Below are 21,663 nucleotides of genomic sequence, written 5' to 3' on the forward strand. Positions count from 1 at the left end.
CATCCTCTGTGCCCATCCTCATCTGCCAACCCACCCTCTGATCTGTATACTGGTCCCTGGTTTATTCTGTCCACCCGAAAAACCTCAGCCCTGCAGGTAGAAGATGCTGCTGTTCTATTTCCATGATGCCAAATGCCTAGAAATTAAGGGAAAAACCCATTCACCAAAAAAAAAAAGGACCTTATGGAGAATCCTAGCATTTACTTCTGTTATGCTCCTTTTTTTTTTTTTTTTCTTTTTTTTTAGGGTCTCAGTCCTGGGAAGCTCTGGGATGAACATGGCTCCTGAGCATAGACACCACCCTGACAGAGGCTCGTGCGTGTTCAGCTTCATCCTCGGAACTTTACACTCACGCTTGACTCACTCCACTTTCTGTGTCTTTTTTTTTTTTTTTTTTTTTTGGCCTGACTTTTAAAAAAACAATCTGAGAATAAACTGTAAAAAGAAAGTTTCTGAATCCTTAACTGAGGTCAAAATCTTGGAGCGAAAGCCAAAGATGCAGCGGCCAAGAAGCCCGGGGAATGGGGGGCGCCCCCCAACTCAGAATCAGTCACCAGTGGGGAGAAAACCCCCGAACCCAGAATCAGTCAGCAGTGGGGAGAAAACCCCCGAACCCAGAACCAGTCAGCAGTGGAGAGAAAACCCCCGAACCCAGAACCAGTCAGCAGTGGGGAGAAAACAAGAGCTTCTATGTGCGGCTCCCTGATGAGCACTTGGAAAGCAAATGCGTTTCGGCCCAGAAGAAGGTCAAGTGAGGAAATGCCCTAAATGGGGCTTATTCCTTGTCCAGCCCTGAGACTGGGCTGGAGGCCCCAGGCAGGAGAGGGAGGGCCAGGCCGTTTCAGGCTGTCACCACAGAAAATGCTGATGGACCAGGAGGCTGCAGAGTGAGTCGACCTTCCTGCCCTCTATGCAGAGGCCCAGCCCTTGTGAGTGGGCCCCCTCACTCCCTCTTCTTACTTAGTCTGGCTACTGTTGGCATATTAAAGTTGGTGATCATTTTGAACATGAGTGCTAAACTGAATTTTGTTAATTCTAATAATTTATCAAAGCATTTTAATATTTCTAGGAAACAGAACTACATTGTCCTCAGAATCATTTTGTCTTTCTTGTTAATAATAATAGTCCTTCACTCTCCCTGCCTTCCCACTGGGTGTGAGCGCATCTCTGCCAATGTGGGGCATGAGAACGGATGCCAGAGGCAGACCAAGCAGTTCAGAGGCTATAGCAGCAATTTATTTTTATTTTTATTTATTTATATACATTTTTTTGAGATGGAGTCTTACTCTGTTGCCCAGGCTGGACTGCAATGGCGTGATCTCGGCTCACTGCAACCTCTGCCTCCTTGGTTCAAGCGACTCTCCTGCCTCAGCCTCTGCAGTAGCTAGGATTACAGGTGCCCACCACCGTGCCCGGCTAATTTTTTGTACTTTTAGTAGAGACGGGGCTTCACCTTGTTGGCCAGGCTGGTCTTGAATCCCTGGCTTTGGGTGATCCACCCATTTTGGACTCCTAAAGTGCTGGGATTACAGGCGTGAGCCACTGTGCCCAGACCACTGTGGCATCTTAATCACAGAGCAAAGAAGGCCTGGACCCAGCACGAAGATGATGAAAAGGGGGAAGAGCAGCTGTCTCACCTACGGTGTTGCCAGGAGCTTCCAACTTCGAACAGAAGGGACACTAAGTAGCTTTCCCAATAAAACAACTGAGATGTTGGATAAAACCTACAAAAATACATCTTTGTAAGTGCACGACTGGGCTGGCATTGAAGGATGGAATCCACAGCAGTCAATAAAGAATTGGCAGGAACCAAAGTGGAATTTTTTTTCTGTTTAGACAGTTGCACAGAGGACAGGGCATCAGAAAGAAAACCGGATGCCTCTCCAAAATGAGGTTGGAAATCTGACATCTTAGACTTAAAATAAAAGCCCACCTTAGAGCAGGAGCAGCAAGGAGAGCACCTGTCCCTGCACTGGTGCTGGGTGGAGGGAAAACCACTGACCCTGAGAACCAGTGAGAAACAGTCCTCCAGGAGTTCATGCTGGAAGACATCAAGAGCATGGGTCAAATTGACGTGGCACCAGGTGGCTGCTAGCTTCACCTCTACCCCATGTGAGCGGAAAATCCTTGCTGAAACAATGCAACTCTGTCCTCAAAATATCTCCCCACATAAAATTACAAGGAAGATAAGTCCAGGTGCAAAAAGTTACAAAACGTAAGTAAACAAAGTACTGTGGATACATCCAATAATTCAAGAAACAAATTCAGCAGAGCCACAAAAATCCAAAAGGTGGAAAAGATCAACTGCTGGCAAAGTATCCACTGCTGTTGCAGCTGTGAAGAGACTGTATTTCATAAAAAGCTCTGTGGCTTCACATTTGCCTTCTCAGGCATGTCCCCCCAGAAATGCCCTTGCACTGTCTTGTCCAAGAGACACATATGGGGCAAGAATATTTAGGCAGTGATTGTAGAAATAGAAAACACCTGAAAGCCATCCAAATACACCTCTATCAAGGAAAAAAGTTGGCATAGTCACATTGTGGAATATTATACAACAGTGAAAATGAACTGCAGTTAAAAGCATCAACAATGAAAAATTACAGTGAACAAAGGAAATTACTGAAAAATACACTGCTATTCCATATACAGTACACAAACCATATGACTTTGCTTAATAATATACACAGAAATGATAAACCTTATGAAAAGCAAGACACATTAATACATGAGTCCTATGTGTGGGTGAAGAAGGGAGACCCAGGTGATCAAGGAAGGGCATATTGTAGCCTTTCAAGACACTCGATGCTAAAGGATGATGACAACAGTGCAATTATTACTCTATAGGATTATGCATTCAGTTTTGTTCGTTTCTTTGTTTGTTTGTTTTTGAGGTGGAGTTTCGCTCATGTAGCCCAGGCTAGAGTGCAATGGCGCGATCTCAGCTCACTGCAACTTCCGCCTCCCAGGTTCAAACGACTCTCCCGCCTCAGCCTCCCGAGTAGCTGGGATCACAGGCGCCTGCCATGATGCTCGCTAACTTTTTGTATTTTTTTTAGTAGAGACAGGTTTCACCATGTTGGCCAGGCTGGTCTTGAATTCCTGACCTCAGGTGATCCACCCACCTCAGCCTCCCAAAGTGCTGGGATTACAGGCATGAGCCACCATGACTAGCCAAGTTTTATAGACTCTTATGTGTCATATATTTCATAATTAAACATAAAAAAAGTATTTACTGTAGTTTGTAAACAAAAGAGCAATAAAAAATGTTGCAAACTTTTAAACATAAAACCTGTCGTATAGCTCATAGTGACCCTCATATTAAGCTGTGGTAAATTCCAAGCGTATTTCATTGTAATTATCTAAAAACCAGGTGAACAGATGAAAAATTGAGTTCAGTTTTAAAACAAGATCGTAGGCCGGGTGCGGTGGCTCACACCTGTAATCCCAGCACTCTGGGAGGCTGAGGCTGGCGGATCACGAGGTCAGGAGATCGAGACCATCCTGGCTAACACGGTGAAACCCCATCTCTGCTAAAAATACAAAAAAAATTAGCCGGGCATGGTGGCAGGTGCCTGTAGTCCCAGCTACTCGGGAGGCTGAGGCAGGAGAATGGCGTGAACCCAGGAGGCGGAGCTTCCAGTGAGCCGAGATCGCGCCACTGCACTCCAGCCTGGGCGACAGAGCAAGACTCAGTCTCAAAAATAAAAAAAAATAATAAAAAAATAAAACAAGATAGTAAGATAATGTTACTGGTTGAAGGTGTCCAGGTTCTTGGCACCTTGAACAAAGAATTGGACACAACGCACAAATGGAGCAAGGAAAAAAATGAAGCAACAGAAGCAGATATTTATGGAAAATGAAAGCACACTCCACAGGGTGGGAGGGCCCGAGCATGGAGAGACCGTTACTGAAGTTTCTGGGGTTTAAATACCCTCTAGAGGTTTCCATTGGTTACTTGGTGTATACCCTATTTAAATAAAGAGGATGAAGTAAAATTACAAAGTCATGTACTCGGTGTACGCCCTGTGTAAATGGAGAGGATATTTCCTGTCATGGCCCAAGAGTTTCCATTTGATTTAGTTCTCCGAAGTCAGGGTGAATCGGCCTTATGTTCCTGCCTCCAGACCCTTTTCTCCTGCCTCCGTGGAATGGATGGCAGGACATGGTAAAGTGTTTTGTCCAAATGACATGTCCAAGGGCACTGGCAGCTGAAGGCAAGAGGGAACCAGTTAGTGCCACGGAGGAATGCCCACCCCCGTCCCCACACTGCACAGAACAAACTGAGTGTCCTTGTCCTGAACCCTCTGAGATGAGTATCTTGCCTCAGTGCTTTCATGAAACCCTTTTTTGGAGAGACTCATTCTCTCCCCTTCTGCAGCCACAAGGCAGCAGGGATAGCCCCTCTCAGGCTGAAGTTCTTCTAACAAAAAAGAGAATAAAATAATAGAATTAATGTAACAAATAGTAAAATAATGAAAATGAAACTTTTTTTTTTTTTTACAGAAGCAGCTCTGGAATTTCATTTATTGGCATTAAAAGCAGAAAATGGGCCTATAGAGCTCAATTTAATGGCAAAGGTTAAGGAAAGAATAAAGACTCTGCCTAATAATGGTGACATGAGCTGTTCATATTGTCATTTTCTCTGGGACCTAATATGGGGGAGGAGGCGGGACCCCGTGTCGCCAGGCCCCAGGTGATTTTCACACTGTTTCCCCAAATCACTGCAGCCTCTTCCCTGCTGGTCCCTTGATGCTGCTGCTGTGCCTGGCGTCCTGTGGGACAAGAGTGCAACAGGGCGCTGGGCACCTTGGCAGCTTCCAGTGGGATAGGCCTGCGGCATTCTGAGCCTGAATGCGGTGATCACCAGGAAGTAAGGAGACACAAGCAGGAGGGGTTCCAGGATGGAGGGGCCACTTCTCAGGGATCAGTCTCAGGCCCCAGTTGGGAAGGATCCCCTTTCAGGACAATGGCTCCAGGCCGAGGGCAACGCTGTTTCTGTGCATCCTGATGACTGACCTGCGTCCACAGGGAAGCGTATCTGGGCTCCTTTTTTCCAGGCTGTGTTGGGAGCACCTTGAAATGGGCACTGGTGGATTTCAATTCCAGCCTTCCGGAAGCCATTCCAAATGGAAACTGAGCTAAGGGATGTAGGTGGAGTAAGTAAACAATTTTAGGTCCCAAACAACAGTTTTCAGATACAATATAGTGTGCGGGGAAAATAAAGCCTTGGGACCCCAATTCACAGCCAAAAAGGAAAAAAAAAATTAAGCTGGAAGCTGAATCATGCAAGAAACTGCCTTTTCTTTTGTTCCTAAGCAGATAGCTACAGATAAAGGGTTACATATCTCCACAGGAAGCTGGTCTATGTTCACCTTATCTTACGTACAGGGCTGATTTACCACATGTGAGATGAAGACATAGCTGACCATCCCCATCTGCTCTGTTTCTCTTGCAACCTAAGGATGACCACAGGTTCCCTCTTTCCCCTCCAGCCCACCCTTCCCCTCCAGCCCACCCTTCCCCTCCAGCCCACCCTTTCCCTCCAGCCCACCCTTCCCCTCCAGTCCACCTTTTCCCTCCAGCCCACCTTTTCCCTCCAGTCCACCCTTCCCCTCCAGCCCACCGGTCCCCTTTAAATACTGAAGCCCTCAAAATCATACTGGGAGGAAGGCACAGACCACAGACTGTTTCTGTGATTCCATGTTTTTTCCTTCCGAGCATGTCCTTAACCTTGGCAGAATTAACTTTTAAATGGATTGAGATTGGTCTCAGGTACCTTTTGGTTTACAGTCGCATGCCTCAGCCAGCACACTGCTCTCTGGCCTTTGTCCTCTTTTACCAAAGGAGGAGGGTGGATTCCACAATCCTAAAACCCCTTCAGCTCTCCATAGGTTTCTGGGAGGACACAGTTACCTAAGAGATTAGAGAGAGCATCACAAAAATATAAGCAGATGATGTGTGTCAGTTAGGGTTAAGTTTGGCTGCATAAAATGGAAGACTCAAGCTAACAGAGGCTTACACATAGAAAGGTCTGTCCTTTCACATGAAAGGAATCTGAAGGGAGGCAATCCTCCCCTGTGCACTGGATCTGTGATCTTATCAGAGAGCCCAGCTTCTCCTATCATTCCCTCAGGCACTTTGACTGAAGGTGGTTGTATCTTCTAGATCACCTCATGCCCCAAGATAGCAGCTTTGTTCCTGCAATCACAGCTGCATTCAAAGCAGCAGGAAAAAGAAAAAAAAAAAAAAAAGCCATACTCAGTAGTTGAACTCCTTTTAAGGAGTCCTTTTGAAAGTCGTGCTCAACAATTCTACTTAAATCACATGGGCCAGAATGGACCCACATGGCCACATGCGTGCACAAAGACAGCTGGGGAATGAAGCGTTTAGCTCAGAGCCTCAGTCAGAAGAGGAGGAGGAAATGGATGTTGAACCAACTGTTTCTGTCACATGGTGTTTTAGTTGAGCTTGGAAGGATGAGTGGGTTATTCACAGACGTGCTTGGAGAGAGACACAAGCAAGGATCGTTGTGGAAGAAGCATGCCGGGAATTTGCAGGATACAAAGAGTCCCCCCACCACTGCAGAGTCTTCTAGCTAAAAACTCAAGGGCTTCTGAATTATTTCCATACTGTTTCTTTCTAAATTTAGAAGATTTACAATTCAATTATGTATAATGCTAAGACCTTGTCTTCTTGGAGATAATTCAAAAACAAGTCTGTTTTTGTTTGGAAAGAGAAACCTAAGACCCACATGGAGGGGGAGGAAGTTTCTAGCTTCCTGGAACACCATGCTGGAAGGAATTCAGGTGAAATATTCCATGGCCTTCTGACTGCTCTCTGGTGCCTGTTGTGAAGTCTAAAAGCTGTGATGCTCCCAGGGAATGGCTATGTTCTGAAAGCTTTTCCAGGAAAGTATCTTGAGTTGGGCTACATCGTTAGCTCCCTGGTTCTCAGAAAGAGCCTTCTCGAAGTCCAGAGGGCACTTAGATAAGACAGACTACATGGCACTTGAGGTTTCCTCCGTGATTTTCTTCCAGACATCTCTGAGGCATCAGAAGCAAGGGTCAACAACTCAGTGTAATAGAAACTTTTAAATGGATCAAATATTAGGATAGAAGGAGAAACCTTCAAAATTATGCCTATTATTTAGCACTTCATCTGCCACAAAGCAAAACAAAGTATAAACTTCTCACTGCAACTGTGAGAGAAGAGGATCCTAAAACATTTTGTCTTAGCCTGTTTTCTGCTTCCCTTAACAGAGTACCTGAGACTGGGTAATTTACAAAAACAGAGATTCACTTCTCACAGTCCTGGAGGTGGGAAGTACAAGGTTAAAGGGTGATCTGGCAAGGACCTTTGTGCTGTGTCATCCCAAGGGAAGGTGGGAGGGCAAGAGAGCATGAGGGAGTAAGAGGGGTCAAACTCACTTTTGTAACAGACCCACTCTTGTGATAATGAACCCACTCCCCCAATAACAACATTAATCCGGCCGGGTGTGGTGGCTCACGCCTGTAATCCCAGCACTTTGGAAGGCCGAGGTGGGCAGATCACGAGGTCAGGAGATCAAGACCATCCTGGCTAACACGGTGAAACCCCATCTTTACTAAAAATACAACAAAATTAGCCGGGTGTGGTGGTGAGCACTTGTAGTCCCAGCTCCTCCGGAGGCTGAGGCAGCAGAATGGTGTGAACCCAGAAGGCGGAGTTTGCAGTGAGCTGAGATTGCACCACTGCACTCCAGCCTGGGCAACAGAGCGAGACTCCATCTCAAAAAAAAAAAGCAAACAAACAAACAAACAAAAAACATTAATCCACTCATGAGGGTGAAACCCTCATGACCTGATCACCTCTTAAATATCCCTCCCCTCAGCACTACTGCATGAGGGGTTCAGTTTCCAACACGTGAAATTTGGGGGACACTTTCAAACCATAGTAAGTAAGAAATGGCAAAAATAAATTACTTATACAGTGTTTATCACTAGTAATAAAGTATGCACAAAACATCATTTATAGTCTATATTCACTATAATATGTTGTGCTCTATTTTCATGTTAATTCATGCAAAAAAAAAACAAAGAGAAAGATGTTCGAGAGAGGTATTAAGAAACAGCACCATAACCTTTAGAAAAACTAGAAACTGGTAGAAGTAATTGTTTTAAAAACCTTTTTTATTTGCTGCTTGTTTGGAAGTCAGTGGTGACATTTCAAGGAGGAGTTATCATTGGGAAGGCAGATTTCAGGAGGCTTTAGTAAGAGTGCGTGGGGAAGACGGGGAAGGAAGGAGGACAGGTGACTTAGAAAGATTCCTGGTGGTGATTGGAAGTGCAGAAATGGAATGGTGACTTGAGGGAGAAGCAATTCAAGGAATGTTGTGCTTTTGCTTCTCTCTGCCTTTCTCCGCATCTCTCTTTCCATCTCTCTCTGCCTCTCACTTTGCCTGTCTCTGTTTCTCCCTCTCTCTCTCTCTCCTGGTTGCTCTGTCTCTCTCTGTCTCTTTTTAAGACTCTGTGTTTGTCTCTGTTTCTCTCTTCCCCTCATCTCTTACTCCATCTTTCTATGTCTCTCTGTGTCTCTGCTTCTCTGACCCTCTCTCTCTCTCTCACTCTCCCTCTTTCTCTGTGTGTGTGTGTGTGTGTGTGTGTGTATGTGTGTCTCACTCTGTTGGTTTCTCACTCCCACTCTCCATCTCGCAGCTCTCTGGTTTCACTATACAAGCTGACTCTCCCCACCTGATGATCCAGTGGGATTAGCAGGAACCGGGTGGACCACCCCCACCACCCACATCCTGTGCCCATCCATGAACTGGGGCACAGGAGAGGACTGATCTCCCTCCTTGGCCTGGCTGGACACGCTGACCCTCAGGTCCACAGGCAGTGGAAGGAGCAATTCCTGGAAGGTGAGAGTGGGTTCTGTGGCAGATGGAAGAGACAAGTATGTTGAGCAACAAAAATGATCAGCACTTGGTCTATGGTAGCAGGAGCTCAGAGGTGAGGAATCTTAGGGCCTTAAACGAGCGGCCCACTGTGGCAAAAACTTTTTTAAACAAAAAAATAGTCAGCCCCTAAGGAGTGTTCCAATGACCACCTCTTAAGCAATACAATTGATCCATGAACAATGCAGAGATTAGGGGCACCAACCCGCCACACAGTCGAAATTCAGCCAATAACTTTTGACTACCCAAAAATGGATTGACCGTTACCCAAGAATAGCCTATTCTTGGGAAAAAGCCTCAGTGATCACGCAGATAATTGGTTAACACAAATTTTGTATGTTATATGTATTGTATAGTGTATTTTTTTTAATTTATTTTTTTAATTATACTTTAAGTTTTAGGGTACATGTGCACATTGTGCAGGTTAGTTACATATGTATACATGTGCCATGCTGGTGTGCTGCACCCACTAACTCGTCATCTAGCATTAGGTGTATCTCCCAATGCTATCCCTCCCCCCTCCCCCCTCCCCACCACAGTCCCCAGAGTATGATATTCCCCTTCCTGTGTCCATGTGATCTCATTGTTCAATTCCCACCTATGAGTGAGAATATGCGGTGTTTGGTTTTTTGTTCTTGCGATAGTTTACTGAGAATGATGGTTTCCAATTTCATCCATGTCCCTACAAAGGACATGAACTCATCACTTTTTTTGGCTGCATAGTATTCCATGGTGTATATGTGCCACATTTTCTTAATCCAGTCTATCATTGTTGGACATTTGGGTTGGTTCCAAGTCTTTGCTATTGTGAATAATGCTGCAATAAACATACGTGTGCATGTGTCTTTATAGCAGCATGATTTATAGTCATTTGGGTATATACCCAGTAATGGGATGGCTGGGTCAAATGGTATTTCTAGTTCTAGATCCCTGAGGAATCGCCACACTGACTTCCACAATGGTTGAACTAGTTTACACTCCCACCAACAGTGTAAAAGTGTTCCTATTTCTCCACATCCTCTCCAGCACCTGTTGTTTCCTGACTTTTTAATGATTGCCATTCTACCCGGTGTGAGATGATATCTCATAGTGGTTTTGATTTGCATTTCTCTGATGGCCAGTGATGATGAGCATTTTTTCATGTGTTTTTTGGCTGCATAAATGTCTTCTTTTGACAAGTGTCTGTTCATGTCCTTTGCCCACTTTTTGATGGGGTTGTTTGTTTTTTTCTTGTAAATTTGTTTGAGTTCATTGTAGATTCTGGATATTAGCCCTTGAATTGGAAAAAACTACTTTAAAGTTCATATGGAACCAAAAAAGAGCCTGCATCGCCAAGTCAATCCTAAGCCAAAAGAACAAAGCTGAAAGCATCACACCACCTGACTTCAAACTATACTACGAGGCTACAGTAACCAAAACAGCATGGTACTGGTACCAAAACAGAGATATAGATCAATGGAACAGAACAGAGCCCTCAGAAATAATGCTGCTTACCTACAACTATCTGATCTTTGACAAACCTGAGAAAAACAAGCAACGGGGAAAGGATCCCTATTTAATAAATGGTGCTGGGAAAACTGGCTAGCCATATGTAGAAAGCTGAAACTGGATCCCTTCCTTACACCTTATACAAAAATCAATTCAAAATGGATTAAAGGTTTAAACGTTAGACCTAAAACCATAAGAACCCTAGAAGAAAACCTAGGCATTACCATTCAGGACATAGGCGTGGGCAAGGACTTCATGGCCAAAACACCAAAAGCAATGGCAACAAAAGCCAAAATTGACAAATGGGATCTAATTAAACTAAAGAGCTTCTGCACAGCAAAAGAAACTACCATCAGAGTGAACAGGCAACCTACAACATGGGAGAAAATTTTTGCAACCTACTCATTTGTATAGTGTATTCTTACAGTAAAGTAAGCTAGAGGAAATAAAGCAATCCTAAGGAAAATGTGTTGACTATTCATTAAGTGCCTCATCATAGAGTTTCTTCTCCTCACCTTTGCATTGAGTAGGCAGAGGAGGAGGATGTGGAAGGAAAGGAGGAGGGGTTGGTCTTGCTGTCTAAGGGGTGGCAGAAGTGAAAAAAATCCATGTGTAAGTAAGTGACCCATGCGGTTCAAATCCTGCTGTTCAAGGGTCAACTGTTTGAACAGGGAAGTTTTGAAGTGACCTCTTTTCTTTTCTTTTTTTGTTTTCCTTGAGACAGGTTCTTACTCTGTTGCCCAGGCTGGAGTGCAGTGGCTCGATCTTGGCTCACTGAAATGGAAGTGACCTCTTTTCAAATAGGGCATGGCCGGGAAAGGGGGAGGAAAATGGCAAAGTCTACCCCACAAACTCAGGACCAAGATCCCTAATTTCTTCCCCTGGTGAGCGAGGCTCCCATTCCCTGGACCACAAAGTCTATTTGGGTTCAAAGACCACCTAGGCTCTGGGCTTGGCCTTCCAAGAGAAGAGGGTACCTGGGCCCTCCCAAGAATGCAGAACTGTCTGCCCCGGACGTGTGACCGCAGCTCTGATCCTGTACCTGGTCTGAGCTTCACTGCACCAGTCACTCCTCCTCCTGCAGGTGGACCCGGCCGCAGGCTCTAAACCAGGCAACACGTGGTTGTGGGTGGATGTGCTTGCAGGCAGAGGAAGAGGTCGCGGCTTACATAAGAGTCTCAAAGTTGACACCCAAAGAAGATAAAAGTGCCTGCCGGATGCTGGCATATACAACTAACGAGGATAATGCTCTGGGTGTACATCCTGGCACACTGGAAGAGCATTCTTGTTCATGGTGGTAGTTTCAAATATTTCAGTGAGTTTTCCCTTGAATGCCTCAGCCAGGAGCCATTTCAGTTCAGCTCAGGCAGCAAGGGAGCTTCAAGGACTCGTAGTTAGGAATTCAAGCTTGTACACAGCGACAGGTCACAGGTCCGTGGAAGATACCTGTCAATCAGTATTCAGATTTAGCATTCCATAACTGAGGCATAGGGCGTCTCTGACCTCATCTGACATGGCTAAAATCATGATTGTTTTTCTAACTGGGAAATTTATGTAACTTATTTGCCAATAAAGAACCATCTCTGTCCCCCCATTTTCTGACATAACGCTAGTCATTAGGGAAATGCTCTGATGATGTTCATGAAAGAACAAACCAATGTCTTCTGCTTTAATACCACCGATTTAACACATATGACTCTTGCTGCTTCCATATGACACTAAAAGTATCAGGAGTGCCAGGAAGTCTCTTTAATCGTCATTCTCCAAAGTGCTCAGGAGATGAAGTCATTCTGTGAAGTGGACTTCAGTTGACACCACTGAGAAAATGTCCTAGAGAAAGTAAAACTTGTAATGGCATCATACTTTACAGAAATAATGCAAACTTCTTTCTTTCCTTTCTTTCCAGTTTTTAGATATTAATTTTAATTGGTTCAGGGCAACCTGTTTCTGCATCAAAGTCTTGGGAAGCTTCCAGCTGTTTTTATTTTTATTTTTTTTTTAGAAATAGAGTCTCACTGTGTCACCTAGGCCAAAGTGTAGTAGTATGATCACGGCTCACTGCAGTCTCAACCTCCCAGGCTCAAGCAATCCTCAGGCCTCCACCACCTGAGTAGCTGGGACAACAGCTGTGCCACCATGTCCTGCTAATGTTTTATTTATTTATTTATTTATTTATTATAGAGACAGGATCTCGTTATGTGGCCGAGGCTGACCTCAAACTCCTGGTCTCAAGCAATCCTTGTGTCAGCCTCCCAAAGTGCTGAGGTTATAGACATGAGCCACGGCACACAGCTGATTTATTTTATTTTCTCAGAACTCTATGCAACCTGATTCTGCATACTTAAGGAAAAAGAAGCCAGACAAAGGTGGAAGTAGTTACACACAATGTGAGCATCATTTGGCACTTAGACAAGAGAGGCGGATTATAAAAATAAAAGATCCAGGTGTCACAATTGGCTGTGGGCTTCGATATGGACTCCAGCACTTTTTATTTTTACTTTTTTGGGAGATAGTATCTCACTCTGTTGCTCAAGCTGGAGTGCAGTGATGTAATCATAGCTCACTGTAATCTCAAACTCCTGAGTCCAAGTGATCCTCCTGCCTCAGCCTCCCAAGTAGCTGGGACTACAGGTGTGCCATCGCTCCAGGCTAATTTTTTTGGATTTTGTAGAGACGAGGTCTCCCTATGTTGCCCAGGCTAGTCTCAAACATCTGACCTCAAGCAATCCTCCTGCCTTGGCCTCCAAAGCGCTGGGATTATAGGTGTGAGCCACTGTACCTGGCCAAGAAACCAACCCCACCTGTTTTCTATATAAAGTTTAGCATCTAGATACAAAGCAAAATACTTTTTAAAGATCAAAGAATCTGCAGGGAAGCCGGTGGGAGGAGAATAGGCTGAAGGCAGCGTTTTCTGATCTACAGTTTTGCTTATTCTTGAACTTTCCAAAGTCCCGAAAGAAGCAGAAGGAAAGTGAGAAGAAGGGAGGAAGAGGCAAGAGGAAAGGAGGATGGTTGCCCCTCTGCGGTTGCAGATTAGCCCAAGGCAGCTCAGTGGCTGGCAAGGAAAGAAGGAATGAAACCCCCAAGGCCGAAGGCAGAGTCAGAGTCCTGGGTCCAGCAGGGTCTGGAGGGGAGGAGGGTGCGGGCAGCCAAAGACCGTCCCACTAGCACTGCAACCTCTTAAATTGCTTAGGCTTTTATCCAAATTTGATGTGTCTGCGTTTTGTAGACTTCCAAAACAAGTCACTTAGGATAACCCAAGCAGGAAGGGGAGGATGATAGGAGAAGGGGCCCCACCTGATGCTGCCCTTCTGGCTTTTATCCATTCCTGGGAATGACGGGGGATGCCCCTGTGGGAGATACAGTGGCGTGGAGCAGCAGTGGAGAATTCCAAGTCCGAAAAGCAATTGGTATTTTAAAGGAAAGTAAGAAATCACCCTGAATATATGAAATATTGGGAAAAAAGGTTGTTACTGATAATTCTCAAGAGACCACTCTGGTGAGATTGGGTTTCTCTGGGGATGTGTCGAGCAGGGTATACGTACTGAGTGGGCACCTCCCACCCACCCTTCAGGCTCCTCCCTCAGCTCCTGTCTCCTGAAGCAGTCAGAGGGCAGCTCCGGTCCTCACCTCCTCTGAGCGACCCGCTCGCTCATTCACTCACTCATTCATTCATTCACTCACTCATTCAGTCACTCATTCGGTCACTCACTCATTCACTCACTCACTCATTACTCATTTACTCATTCACACCGTTTTACTCAATCACTCATTCATTCACTTTCACTCAGTCATTCACTCATTAACCAATTCACTCACTCATTCACTAACCCATTCAGTCACTCAATCACTCATTCATCACTAACCCATTGACTCACTCCCTCAATCACTCATTCACTCACTAACCCATTGACTCACTCCCTCAATCACTCATTCACTCACTAACCCATCGACTCACTCAATCACTCATTCACTCACTAACCCATTGACTCACTCCCTCAATCACTCATTCACTCACTAACCCATTGACTCACTCAATCACTCATTCACACACTAACCCATTGACTCACTCAATCACTCATTCACTCACTAACCCATTGACTCACTCCCTCAATCACTCATTCACTCACTAACCCATTGACTCACTCACTCAATCACTCATTCACTCACTAACCCATTGACTCACGCAATCACTCATTCACTCACTAACCCATTGACTCCCTCAATCACTCATTAACTCACTAACCCATTGACTCACTCACTCAATCACTCATTCATTCACTAACCCATTGACTCACTCACTCAATCACTCATTCACTCACTCATTCACTGTGGGGAAAAGAAAGAGAGACCAGATTATTACTGTGTCTGTGTAGAAAGAAGTAGACATAAGAGACTCCATTTTGTTCTGTACTAAGAAAAATTCTTCTGCCTTGAGATGCTGTTAATCTGTAACCCTACCCCCAACCCTGTGCTCCCTGAAACACACGCTGTGTCAACTCAGGGTTAAATGGATTAAGGGCTGTGCAGGGTGTGCTTTGTTAAACACATACTTGAAGGCAGCTTGCTTGTTAAGAGTCATCACCACGCCCTAATCTCAAACCACTCCCTAATCTCAAGTACCCAGAGACATAAAACACTGCGGAAGGCCACAGGGACCTCTGCCTAGGAAAGGCAGGCATTGTCCAAGGTTTCTCCCCATGTTATAGTCTGAAATATGGCCTCGTGGGAAGGGAAAGACCTGACCGTCCCCCAGCCCGACACCCGTAAATGGTCTGTGCTGAGGAGGATTAGTAAAAGAGGAAGGAACACTTCTTTGCAGTTGAGATGAGAGGAAGGCTTCTGTCTCCTGCTCCTCTCTGGGCAATGGAATGTCTCGGTGTAAAGCCGATTGTATATTCCATCTACTGAGATAGGGGAAAATTGCCTTAAGGCTGGAGGTGGGACATGCTGGCAGCAATACTGCTCCTTAAGGCATTGAGATGTTTATGTATATGCACATCAAAAGCACAGCACTTTTTTCTTTACCTTGTTTATGATGCAGAGACATTTGTTCACGTGTTTACCTTCTGACTTTCTCTCCACCATTATCCTATTATCCTGCCATGCCCAATAATGATCAATAAATACTAAGGGAACTCAAAGGCCAGTGCCGGCGTGGATCCTCTGTATGCTGAACGCCGGTCCCCTGGGCCCCTTTTTCTTTCTCTATACTTTGTCTCTGTGTCTCTTTCTTTTCCAAGTCTCTCGTTCCACCTAATGAGAAACACCCACAGGTGTGGAGGGGCAACCCATCCCTTCAATTCACTCCCTCATTCACTCACTCCCTCATTCACACACTCAGCCATTCACTGACTCACCCTCTCACTCACTCATCCATTCACTCATTCACTGACTTATTCACTCACTCACTCATTCCCTCATTCATTCACTCATTCACTCATTCATTCATTCACTCACTCATTCACTCACTCACTCATTCACTCACTCATTCACCTCTTCACTCACTCATTCACTCACTCATTCACCTCTTCACTCACTCATTCACTTCAATCATTCACTCTCTCACTCATTCACTCACCCTTTACTCATACACTCACTCATTTATTGACTCATTCACTCATTCGTTCATTCACTCATTCACTTGTTCACTCACTCATTCACTTGTTCACTCACTCATTCACTTGTTGACTCACCCATTCACTTGTTCACTCACTCATTCACTCACCCATTCACTCACTCACCGGCTCATTTGCTCACTCATTCACCCACTCACCCATTCACTGAGTCATTCATTCTCTCACTCACTCATTCACTCCCTCGGTCACTCACTCACTCATTCACTCATTTATTCACTTACTTATTCACTTACTCACTTATTCACTCACCCATTCACTAAGTCATTGATTCATTCACTTATTCACTCACTTATTCACTAAGTCACTCGTTCATTCACTTACTTATTCATTCACCCATTCACTCACTCACACATTCACTCACTCACGTTCACTCATTCACCCACTCATTTCACTCACTCATTTACCCACTCACTCACTTACTCCTTCACTCATCCACTCACTCACTCATTCACTGACTCACTCACTCACCCATTCACTCATTTACTCACTCATTTGCTCCTTCACTCATTTACTCCTTCACTCACTCACTCCATTCATTCAGCAGCACCCATGGCAGGTTCACTCTGTCCTGGGCTCTGCTGTTGCCCTGGGCCTGCAACAGGGAATAGTCAAAGATCTCTGAATCCACAGCATTCAGAGTTCAGCATGGGGGCCTGTCGAGAAGCCCAGCAGATAGGTGAAGTGCCCCACGTGTGACACGCATGAGGCTGTTTTAAGAGAAGCGGGGAGGGAACAGGAGTGTGCGTGGAGCCCGAATTTCTAAGAGGGTGATCTGGGGAGACCTCACCATGCAGGAGACCTTGCAGGACAGACCTGAGGAAGGTGGGCAGAGTGGGTAGGGAGAGGAGGGCCCGGGCTGAGGAAAGAGCAGGCTGGGCCTGAGGTTGTCGGGTGCCCGCATGGGTCTCTGGGCAGCACTAGGATCCGATGGACCAGTGGACAGGCCAGTGGGCCATGTGTGGGGCCTGTGACTCCCAAGTCAGCAGAGGAGATGCCTGAATTACATCCTGATAGGTGCACCCTGACTTTGAAGCTGAGGACACCCGAGGCATGGAGGTGGGGTGGAGGTGGGGGCAGAGTAGGGGATGGGGAGGGAGCCTGTGTCAGTCCAGGTCACAGGTGGTAGCTTGGCCCCAGTGGCTCCAGATGCAATGAAGAGCCAGGAGGGACCTTCCTGAGGGACTTGGATGCCAGGGTAGAGGAGCACTGCAAGGCTTCAGCCTGAGACCCCGGGAGGATGGGGTCACCAGGAGCTGAGGTGAGGAAGACCGAGGGGTGGGGGGTTGCATGGGGGTGCAGAGGCCTAAGCTCAGTTTGGCCCCTGCAGATTTGAGATGCCTACTCCATGCACAGGCAGAAACAGCAGGGGAAGGGAAGAGGCTGCAGCTCAGGTAGCCCTGGTGGTGGAATGTGCAGCCCAACATGCTGGAACACAGGGTTATGGTGCCCTCATGGCTAGGAGCTGCTTCCCTCCTGGGATGGCAGGACTCCTTTAGGGCACATGGGCAGCTCCTGCGCTCACCGCAGAGGGGAAGTGGGAAGGGCATCTGTCCCTATGCATGTTCTCCTTCACCTTGTCCTAGGCAGGTCCCAGGCAGCACCTCCCCTCCCAAGTGGCTCCCCGTGGCCCCTGCCCCTAGTGTTCACAGCCAGATCCTCGAAGAGGGCTGGACTCAGTTGCTCACTTCTAATGAACAGAATCAGGCAAAAGAGACGGCGGTCTCTCCTGAGATTGGATTGGGAAGGGCTGCAGGTTCCGTCCACTGGAATTCTCCCCCTGGCTCTTGACACGTGCTAGTTCTGGCAAAGCCAGTCACCTGCCCAGGGCAGAGGGCAGCCTGAAGCTGATGCCAGGGACAGACTGGGGCCTTCAGTCCAACAGCCTGCAAGCAACAGAATCCTGCCAGCAACACAGGAGTGAGCGTGGAAGCAGCTCCTCCCATGATGAGCCTGAGCCTTCAGAAGACACTGTAGCCCTGGGCAGACACCTGTTGCAGCCACAGAGGGCCCCTGGGGCAGAGGGCCCAGTGAAGCCTGTCTGAACTCCTGGTCCAAGGAGTAATCATTCCTGTGGTATAAGTGTGTGCTGGTGTGGGCCACAGTTTGCAGTAATCTGTCAAGGGACAATAAAGAACAAACACACATGTCAGGTCCTACTGAGTGGAAGCCGTACAGTCAACAAGGCATGCAGTATCTTCCTCTTGAATTAGAAGATTCATTGCTCAGGCCAAAGATTAAACAAACAAAAAAAAATTCTCTAGTTGTAGCACCATTAAAATACACGACTTGCAAAAAAAAAAAAAAAAAAAAAAAAAAAAGAGCCATAGCTATGCTTTTCCATCTTAGCTACAGGTATATATAAATATATGTTAATTCCTTGACTGACTGAGCAATGGGTCAAACTCATGAGAATAGATGTGTGAGGATGGTCAGTGACCACCCTGACCCCAGCCCTTACATACAGACAAACTTTTGAACATAATCCATAACCCTGGGGGTCTGGACACTAAATTTTATTGTTTTTAATTAACTATTTCTATTCCCCAAACAATACCTGTTCATTGGAGAGAAAAATGGCATTACCTATACTAAGCAAAAGAAAGGAAATAAAATGCTCAGAAACATTGACATATGTGTGCACACACACACACGCACACGCACACGTGCGCACATGCAAGCACAGGCTCACACTGTGTCCAGGCCTGCCTTTTCATTTATTTGTATGACCTGAACATATTTCCATGTCAGTCGACACTTATCTTCGTAGTGGTAACAGCAATTAAATATTATTGCAGCGTATATTTTTAACCATCATTTATTTAACTCGTCATGTTTGAACTGTTAGGTTGTATTTATCGTTTTCTGTATTACAGACGACTTGATGACAAATGACCAATCCTCTAATGTTCAATATAAAAATATCAATTGTATAAGGAGATAAGGGGCATTTGGCTAAAATAAAATTCAGTGTGCCCCACCTTCTCCACATGTAATTTGCTCTAAAAAGGCATGAATGACTAAATTAGCCCTTCTATTCTCCAGCGCAGATCCTGAGCCCAACGGTGGGTGCAGGTGCTTAGAGCCTGGCTCTGCTCTTCTGCCGCCAGAAGGCGAAGGGCACCCAACTGCCACCTTAAGACACCCAGGATTCTCCTCTCCTTTTTTATTAATAGAAGAGTGCTCAGGCTCAGTGCATGAGAGCAGCGCTCTCTGACTTTGCACTTATCAGAGTAACCTAGGGGGCTTGTTTAAAAATACACATTCCCTGGCTGAGCTCCCAGAAATTGGACTTCAGTGGTTTAGCGGGAGTGTGCATAGGCCAAGTGATTCTGAGGACCAACAGGGGTTAGGAATTGCCCCGTTAATTCTGGCCAAGGGAGAGATCAGACCATCCAGCATTGTCCGCAGCAGATTTTTCCCCCTCTTTTGCAATGAATATTTGATGCTCAGAGGGATGAGCCCCAGGATGAGGCACACATCCAAGAAAAATCCATGCCTCTCCATCTTTTCCCCAGGATTGCCCTAAGGCGAGCCGCTCCTTTGTGATTCCTTCACTTTCCCCGGTTCATAGAACAGGCCTCTTCTTAGTCTGTTTTGTTGTCTCTCATCTGTTCAACAAACACCCACTGCGCAGGACCATCCTCCGGTGAGCCGTCGAGTGGGGCCGTTTGGGAGCCCTTCTTTGTGGGTGAGCACTGAAGGAACCGGGGCCCCATAAGCCCGTGCTTCTATGGGGGCTGCCCCCTTTCCCATCGCAGGGTAACTGGCGCCAGGCTGTTAAGCTGTGTATGGGCAACCGCACAGCGCATTGGATGTGAGTATTTCAGTACGTGGAGCTGGCCAGTGGAGCCGGCCGAGGTCAGGCAGAGCGTACAGCAGCGCGCGTGTCCGTGGGGAGGGAGGGTCGTCCCGCCTCCCCGCCTCCCCGCCAGGCCAGTCCTGTTGCGCCTCCTCCTGCCCCACTCTGACTTTCCAGCGCCCAGGCCGGGGCGCCGCCAGGGCGTCTCTGAGGGTCGCGCCCCGATACCTTCCTCCACCCCACGGCTTCTTCTCCCCAAGGGCGGGGCTGGGGGCCCAGGAGCACCACAGCCCCCATGGGCCCGGGAAATGGCAGCTTCGTCATGGCCCAGCCCGCCGCGCTCACCTTTTCCCACCACCTGGAGGATCCACTCTCCGTCCGTCCTTCCCGACCTCAGGCTGCAGAGGAAACCTGGGGGCGGGGGTCGAGGAAGCCGAGCCCCGAGGCTCCCAGCGCCGCCCCAGGAGGAATCTTGCGGGCCACTAGAAGCTGTGCGCGCGGCCGGGCTCGGCCCCCACAACGGCCCGAGCGGCCGGGCCTGCCGCGAGCCTCCGCGTCCAGGTGGGGTCTCCGCGCGCCCATTCCACCCCTCCCCGCCATCGGCGCTCCCCGCAACTGCGGGGTTTCCACCCGCCCCGGCGCTCGCGCCCACTCACGGTCTCCCTCGCCCCCCCGGGAGATGCTCCCGGCGTTCTATCCCGCCCCGCCCTGGCGCGCCCCGCAAACGATGTGACCCCGGCCCCCTGCGGTCTCCCCTCCTCCGGACGCTGCCCCTGCCCCACCTGTGGCGCTCCCGTCATCTCTAGAGCCCCCAACCAGAGTCCTCCAGCCCACCCGCGAGGCTCGCGCACCTGCGATGCGGCCCCAGTAGCAGGGACCCGCCCACCTGTGGCGCTACCCCTGCCTCTGCCGCCTCCCGCACCGCTAGCGCGGCCCCCACCTACGACGACCCCCGCGTAGATGCTCCTGCCCATACCCGCCCCAGCCCCGGCCCCTGCGCCTAGCCGCGCCCGCGCCCGCGCCCCCTCCCCCGCAGCCCCTCCCATACGCTCGGGCCCCGCCCGTCACCGCCCATTGGCGCTGGGGCCGGGCGGGGGCGCGGGCGGGGCGGTGGTTCCGAGTCGGGCGCGCGCGGGCAGGGTCCCCATTGCCTGCTGCGCACCCGGACGAGCGGCTCCCCTCGGCCTCCTCGCCATGGACGCGGACGACTCCCGGGCCCCCAAGGGCTCCTTGCGGAAGTTCCTGGAGCACCTCTCCGGGGCCGGCAAGGCCATCGGCGTGCTGACCAGCGGCGGGGATGCTCAAGGTGCGCGCCCCCCTCCCGGCGGCGAGGGAGGGACGGACGGAGCTGGGGAGAACCGGGCGAAGGCGATGGGGGGACCGGAGAGAAGAGGGGGGAAGCGATTGGGGGGACCCGGGGAAAGGTGGCGAAGCGATGGGGAGAACCGCGGAGAAGAGCGGGGAAGCGATGGGGAGAACCGGGAAGAAGCCCGCGCCCGGAAGCGTCAGGGGTACCTGCGGGGCGGCATGAGCCGGCGAGGCAGCCCCGGGGTCCTTGCCCGGTGGGGCGGGGGAGGAAGGGACATGGCGGTAGGAACCTCCATCCGGAAGATCAGTGAGCTTTCCACCTTCGGTTTTGTTTTAAATGGAACCTGGCAGAGGGAGTCGCCTGAAGCGCCCTCGGGGGTCGTTCTGCCTCTGAGCTGTAGGACGGGGCCGGGCGTCCCCTCCGAAGCGTGGGTACAGCGCGATCACTTCCTAAGTGCCCCCCCGCCCCCCAACTCCGCCGCACGCCACCCCCTAGA

At 48.2% G+C, this 21,663-nt stretch overlaps 1 protein-coding gene and 1 long non-coding RNA gene across 7 annotated transcripts in view; one reads left to right on the forward strand and one right to left on the reverse strand.

Annotated features, from left to right (window-relative positions):
- Positions 1-4,499: 4,499 nt before the first annotated feature.
- LOC134807123 (uncharacterized) lies at positions 4,500-21,611 on the reverse strand. 2 transcript variants are annotated; one of them, XR_010146770.1, is made up of 3 exons: positions 21,374-21,611; positions 5,777-5,913; positions 4,500-5,138 (listed from the first exon to the last, which is right to left on the reverse strand). It is a non-coding gene; the product is annotated as an uncharacterized LOC134807123 (long non-coding RNA). The 2 variants fall into 2 exon arrangements; XR_010146769.1 differs by lacking the exon at positions 21,374-21,611 and adding an exon at positions 20,204-20,384.
- PFKP (phosphofructokinase, platelet) overlaps positions 20,907-21,663 on the forward strand; it is a 71,747-nt gene continuing 70,990 nt past the window's right edge. Inside the window, exon 1 of one of the 5 annotated variants that reach the window (XM_016962555.4) lies at positions 20,907-21,164. In XM_016962555.4, coding sequence (XP_016818044.1) covers positions 21,053-21,164 — 112 coding nt within the window. In that variant the 5' untranslated portion in view covers positions 20,907-21,052. The remainder of the gene's footprint in view (positions 21,165-21,663) is intronic. The other 4 variants (XM_016962554.3, XM_054660656.2, XM_063781300.1 and 1 more) reach the window with 4 other exon arrangements.

This window comes from Pan troglodytes, chromosome 8 (assembly GCF_028858775.2).
Source record: "Pan troglodytes isolate AG18354 chromosome 8, NHGRI_mPanTro3-v2.0_pri, whole genome shotgun sequence".
NCBI lineage: Eukaryota > Metazoa > Chordata > Mammalia > Primates > Hominidae > Pan > Pan troglodytes.